At 30.5% G+C, this 7,272-nt stretch overlaps 1 protein-coding gene across 3 annotated transcripts in view; it reads left to right on the forward strand.

The window, feature by feature from the left end:
* The window catches only part of LOC102678073 (potassium/sodium hyperpolarization-activated cyclic nucleotide-gated channel 3), a 191,080-nt gene that overhangs the window by 160,808 nt on the left and 23,000 nt on the right, over nt 1-7,272 (forward strand). The window contains exon 9 of one of the 3 annotated variants that reach the window (XM_031511085.1): nt 6,810-6,884. The exons of 1 other annotated variant lie outside the window; for it this stretch is intronic. In XM_031511085.1, the coding sequence (XP_031366945.1) occupies nt 6,810-6,884 (75 nt within the window). Of the gene's footprint in view, nt 1-6,809; nt 6,941-7,272 lie in introns of all 3 variants that reach the window. One more of the 3 variants, XM_031511083.1, reaches the window with a different exon arrangement.

The raw sequence follows: 7,272 nt of genomic DNA on the forward strand, positions 1-7,272 counted from the left end.
AAGCGTCTCGTCGTCGTATTATTTTATTGTCAGTTTCAAAAAGTGACTGACTTTGTCTCTATATATATATCTATATATCTATATTTATTTATTTTTTATACCTTTTATACAACCTACCCTATCTGGCCGCGCTGTCTGTCTGTACAGCTTTGCGTCGCCGTTCGTTGCAATGTTTCTTTTTTAATCTACGACGATAATGGGGCCTGGCTGGTCCCCTCCCCCTTCCACCCCGTGATTTCATTTCTTTTTTTATATATATGTATATGTACACGCGTATATATTATACGTTATTCAATGTTTCACGGTCAGTTTTTGGAACTGTCTGCATTACAGAGAATCGCTGCCGCGTTTGCCGCAGGAAATACTGTATATATAAAATATAAAGTAAAGCATAATATGTGTGAGATATTAAAAAAAAAAAAAGAGAGAAACCAAAAGTAAACGATAATAATATATAATAAAAAATAAAAAAATAAAGGAGCTCGTTATACATATACAAATCCTTACGTTGTCTTTCGACAAATAAATGTTATACGAAATATATTTATACATGGATATAGGTATCCTTGTCGTCCATGTATGTTTGGTAAGAAACGAAAAAAAAAAAAAAATAACAATAAGATAAAATAAAACAAAACAAAACGAGAAACAAAAGAGATACGACCAACCGAGTCGTGTGTAAAAAGAAACTCTCATGTCAGTGGTGGATTTCCTTTTCGTTCTTTTTTTTTTTTTTTTTTTACGGACAGTCCCACAAACTCTTTTCCGCCAATCGATCTCTCTATCCACATATCGAAGTGAGCCGTCTCTCATTTACAACGGGTAAGAAGCTCCGCTTCAATTCTCTTTTTTTCGAATTTTCGTCGGGACCAGTGTCCAGGCTCTCCCCCTGTCAATCTTTTTTTTTTTTTGTTTCTTTTTTCCTTTTTCTTTTTCCCTAATTTTTTTGTCAGACAACAGATAGAACGAAAACACAACGAGGCCGCGCGTGTCTATCTTCCACCACTGCAGAGAAACACCACGAAAAGTCAAAATATACTCGTTGTACACGAAACACGCACACACGTTGAACACATACGTTGCATACACGTCTCGCTTTCCGTCTGCTCGACATGTATATTTTATTATACCGATTGTCCTCGCGACTCTTACTCAATTCCTATTGTTCCAACTTCTCTACGAAACAAAATCTCCATATAATTCCTCCGTATCTCTCTCTTTTTCCCTTTACCACTCGTGCATCGACCTATTTACATTTTCCCTACTCATGGCGATAAATGTTAGGATTCAGAGAGTTCATTTGAGAGAAAAGTTACTGAATCACTCTCGAGAGTGTAATTTTTTTTTTTTTTTTTTTGCGAATGACATCAATGAGAAATAACTTTCGATTACTTTCAAGAATATTTTTTATAAATGGATATTTTTTAAGAATGTTGAATGTTGAATCCTCAAATGGTCATTATCTATATCAGTGTCCATTAAGATTATATAAATAACTTTCGAAAGTAAATCACAAAAAGTAAATTGGGTTACAGTATCTCGTTAACTGGCCAAGTCTGTATCTATGATATATTATTAGAGAATCTCTATTCCTTTAATTTCTCTTCTCTATTAAGCGTAATGGGTATATCTAATATGAAAGTTTTAAAATAAATGATTGAAATTGCCAATTCTAAGATAATGTTAATAAATCGAAATTTCGCCAAGATCGGTTGTAAAAAAGTAATAATGTACCGTGTCTTTTTGTAATTTTTATAGTTATTCAATGATATTTGTCTTTACGTCTATGTCTATGATAAATGCAAATTATAAATATATGAAGATTAGAAAGACATGGACTTTCACATCTCTTAATCGAAGCGTTCAAAAACTTTGTTTAAAAATGCCATTTTATTTGCGATTATATTAAATGCTCAAGAAAATTTTATAATTATATTTACTCGAATGCTCGAACTTGTACAATTGCTTTCCATAGAAACTTTAAACTTCCAATTCTTCCAAGACGATAAATTTAACCGAGATTTCCAATAATTCTCTCGAGATCTTCCAATCTTAAGTAACAAAGACAAAGATAAAATTTCTTCAATTATCTCAAATAACTCTTAACAGCCTTTCTATCGCCATCATCTACTCGATCGTAGAACCATCCTATCGATCCTTCTTCTGTTACTTTCCAATTTTATTTTTTTCTTTTATTTCACACACAAAAATAAATTATCCTGATATATTCACATACATCAAGCATCGCGCAAAGTTCAAATATATATATATATATATATGGAAATATACACAACACATACATGCATGAGAGGCCGTGTATCATTGATATTCTCCATCAGCGACGGTTCCTCGAATGCGTTTTTCCGATCAATTCTCGAGAGGATGTTTCACCAACCGATCGTATGTCATTAGTTATAGGTAAGTAGTTTCCTCTTTCGAGCGGAATATCCTTGTTATTAGAAGTATGTGGGATCATCGTTGCAACATGGAGAATTCGAGTTTCGGAATAAATCGGGAAAATTCGGGCGAGATCGGGTGAGATTAGAATCCAAATACTTTATAATCGAGTACGAACGAGTTTTCGAACCGATCATATCCGATTATTATCGAAGTCGACCGAAATCAACCGAAGATTCGTTCGTTCGTGCCCAGAATCTGAATTCTGAAAGTTTCGAAAAGAATGATAATTATTCGAATTGCTTTTGCAACGATCGGATCGAGAATTGAACCAATCGTGTTCGATTATTGTCGAAAGTTTCAAGATGACAGAGGAAACATAAGAGGAGATCATTGAAATCTCACTTGATCCCATTCGAATTTTTCCGAAATCTGTTTCGAATTCTTATTTTCGACATCCTGCATGCCTCTAATCTTGACTTGATCTTTCGTGATCCATATGATATTCTATGCACAACGATTCGATCGTTCGATGCAATTGTCGTTACGATTATCTTAAATCGTGTAAGATCTGGACAAGAGAGAGAGAATCGTTTTCGAGCCAGCCGATGGGATCGTTCCCTCCTTGTCGATGAAATAGGTCGAGGAAGCATCCTCTTCAATCCGTTCGATCGGATCTTGATGTAACACGGAACCCGGGTTATCGTTCACAGTGAGTTCTGTTTTATTTTTCTGTTCCCTCATTTGCATGAAACACACGAATAATCTGAACTGAAAGAGGATACGTGTATTAATACACATTATTGTTTTTTTACATTTGTTTCGATGCCGTCTAAAAATTTGTTACGAATTTATTTATCATAATAGGCTAACAGTGTTAACACATTTACACATTACCAGCAATTCGGTTCTACAACAAACATTACACTGAGAAACGGAAAAAACGAACAAATTCGATAAGTGAGCAAGAAGAATGCGAAACTTCCATGCTGATCAATGATCATTGAGAAACGAGTCATTTTTCTTCGTTGGGTGGATAGATGATAGGGAAAAAATTATACTATATTTCATAACGTAATGGAATTGTTGAATTGGAATGGGGAAAACGGGAAGGCAGTGATAGTGATTTGTGAAGGAAATCGGTGAGAGGATATCTAAATGTTTCAAAGCATCTAACCAAGGATTTGTTCTTAATTGTCATATTGTTTTATCCTTGTTTCATATAATTTTATTTCGATTTGTCTCTAGAAAACACGTTTCTCGATATTTTGCGTTCACGTGTTCATGATTTTTTCAAGATTTTCCTTTTTTCTGTATCAGTTTGATTGTGTCTTGCCTAATAATCGTGAGCCATGGCGCAGCAAACAGACCAACGAATCAATCAGGCTTTCCGTCCAATTATCTTGAGAGCAATCTTATTTTCTTGCCACCACGTAATTATAACACTCTGTGAATGTGTTTACTTGCGCTTTGCGTTTGAAGAACGTCTTGTTGCCTCCCTCTGCTTTTGTTTTCTATCTCCTATCTTTTTTCCGTTCTGTTCGACGAGAGCCAGATTCGCGAGCGTTGGTTCGATCATCGATCTAATTAATCATTCTCAGTCTCAGATGATCCCGATCTTCGTAATTGACAATGATTTTTTGATAATTCTACCATATTAAATTTATTTTCTTCTCTTTTCATTTTTTTTTTTAATCGTTTAGATGTTAAAAAGATTCATGAATTTTTAATTTTATATTTTGAAGATAATGCAATTAAATTTTTGAAATTTTGTAACTTTCCAATATCGAAGCATGTATTATTTAAAGATTTTATAGAATTTTATATTTTAGAATTGCAATATTGAAATATACTAAATGAAATTACATTGAATATAGATATAAATAACAGCTGCTAATAATTGATTAAATTTCAAAGTTTTTTACTTTTGAAAATTGTTTCGATTTATCTTTATTGATATAATAAGAATTACAATTCACTCTATATAAAATTTATTTTCATTAAATTCTAATTTGCTTCCTTAACAAAATTAAAAATACATAATATCTCTGATGTCGTTAAATCTCGTAGCGGTGAAAAGCTATCTAGAGAATTATTAAGATCATCCGTTACGAAACTCAATGAAGGCTCAAATTGGGATCAGTTTCAAGGTGGAAAATCGAGGAAAGGAGGAACCGGTAATTTTCTTAATTAACGTCCTTCGTCACCGTATTAAAATCAAATCGTCTTCGATTATCTCAACTGAATCGATTCGCAAATTCGTTTCGAAACGAGCAGTAATAAGAACTTAGTAAATTGCTGAGCATGGTTCAGCTGACCGTGAAATCGGTGATCAAATCAAATATTCGTCTTGACAATTTAAAGATTCGAATAATTGAGATGTTAGACTCATTATCCGCGTCATTTAACAATTTGGGGTACATCTGTAGTAAATGAAATTAATTACAAATTCAAGAAATTTAAATTGATCTGTCGAAAAGTGCTTATTAATTCACATACAAATATTCGAGGATTAGAAAAATTTGAGAATTTTTTTTCTACAGATGTCCTTAATTCTCGATTGATACATGCTTATATAGTTGGATCATAGATTATGAAAATGATTTAATTAGATTACTTAATTTCAGAATATTTCATTTCAATATAATTCAAATGAAATAAAAAAAAATATAAATTAAAAAAGATAAAAAATACTCTGAAATTAAATAACTTAACTTAAATTATTATATATTAATTGTGATCCAAATATGCAAATTAAAAGTTACATTATCATTCCATCAAAAGATTCTTAGAATTTCATGGATTAATACTTGATGTATTTACATTTCTGTTAATTTTGCAAAATAGCAAGTTCTACGAAACCGTATGATATATTGTTTCGATTTATCGTTTTCTTGGAAATCATACCATTTCGTGGATTTATTTCCGCAGAGGAGAAAAACGTTTCCACGAAGGATTCTGTGAATCTTGGTCTGAGGCAGCATCAGTGGATCAGCTAAAAACAGCACGTCTAATGATACACGACACACTTGGGCGTACTTAAAGCTGATTTACAACAACGGTCCAATACTCTGGGGATTAAATCCAGATTTAGAGCTCTGATTCGCAGGATATGGTCCAGCCACGATGAGTTCACGATCGTTCGATATTCTCATACTTTATTTATTACTTTAAAAAAAAAACTAATCAATGAAATTAATGAAATTCATTGTAAATGGATTTTTGGATTGAAATGTTACATTATTTTTGAATTTTTGAATTTTTATTTTTAATAATTAGTTTAATAATAGTTTTTAATAATTTTTTTTGTACAATTTTTAAATTTTTTGATATTATGATCGATTTTTTAATATTTTAAATTTGAAAATTTGAAAATTTTTTTTTATAATAAATATGAATCTTAACAATTTAGAAATGATGTTCATATATAAAATCGTGGAACTTGTTCGAAACTGGATCATTAGTTTAAATAGTTACATTTTTTGAACTGATTCGTAAATTCTTTACAGAATTCAATTATATTTGTTTAACCACTGACTATACAATGATACAACCACTTACTGCGAATCTTGAATATCTCAGCATTAATTCAAGACTAAACTATTATGAACCAAATTTAATAAATAAAATAATTCTTGTACAATATTAACATTGCAAAAACGAATTTACTATCATTATATTTTCAAAATTATATTGATCATTCACAGAATAATCTTCAGTTTTCATACTCATAGTTATTTAACCAAAAGACACGCAAAAATTTACATGTGTTCAATAATGAAATATTAAACAAATAAATCCAAATTTACTTTAATATATTTATTTTTCAATACAATTAATTCTAAACAATCAATTTTAATTTTAAATTTATTATTAAAACTAAAGTTTAGTCTTGAACATGCTGCGACCAATTCGAGACACGTCCACCAAAAGTTACGAAAAACAATGACAAAAATCACATCTACATCTCATCTACCAAAAACTCGTCGAGAAAAACTCTCTTTAAAACAATCAAGAACACAAAAGATATCATTCCAAAAAAAAAAAAAAAAAAAAAAAAGAAAAGAAACGATAGTAAAAAAAAAAAAAAAAAAATAAAAAAAGGAAAAAAAAAAATTTTTCCAAAAAAAAAAAAAAAAAAAAAAAAAAAAAAAGAAAAGAAACGATAGTAAAAAAAAAAAAAAAAAAATAAAAAAAGGAAAAAAAAAAATTTTTCCAAAAAAAAAAAAAAAAAAAAAAAAAAAAAAAGAAAAGAAAAGAAAAGAAACGATAGTAAAAAAAAAAAAGAAACAATTAACAAAGGCACAAAAAACATTATTCCAACAAAAAAGAAATAACAATATAAAAAAAAAAATTAAAAAAATGAAAATAGTAGGCATATTGCGAGAACACGTTTCCGAATGGGTTTACAGATCCCCCTTTATCAACAGCCGGAGAGGCACTACGAGCGTCGGGCGACACCGCCCCAACCAGACCGAACCAGCAAGGTGTGCCTGCCTAGTAACCCCGAAACCAAGGCCAAATGCCCTTTCTTGATTCAAGCGTTCGTTAATTTAAAACTTAATGTTTCTACGTATAAATATAAATTCATATATACATATATATATATATATATATATATACGTTAGATCATCATTATTATATCTACTTATATATATATATACATATATATATTACATTTTTGTTACGGTTGATTATTGATTATCGTTACGATGTTTATTATGACCGTTTTTTCGATTGATTATCGTTGTCGTTTGGTTTGGAAGTTTCCTATATATATAGAGAGAACGAGTGCATAGTCTTGCCGTGTGATCATATCTTTTTTTATTTTTTTTTTTTTTTTTTGGTTTTTTTTTTTTTTTTTTTTTTTTTTTT

The sequence above is a fragment of the Apis dorsata genome, unplaced genomic scaffold (genome assembly GCF_000469605.1).
Source record: "Apis dorsata unplaced genomic scaffold, Apis dorsata 1.3 scaffold_291, whole genome shotgun sequence".
Classification (NCBI taxonomy): Eukaryota; Metazoa; Arthropoda; class Insecta; order Hymenoptera; family Apidae; genus Apis; species Apis dorsata.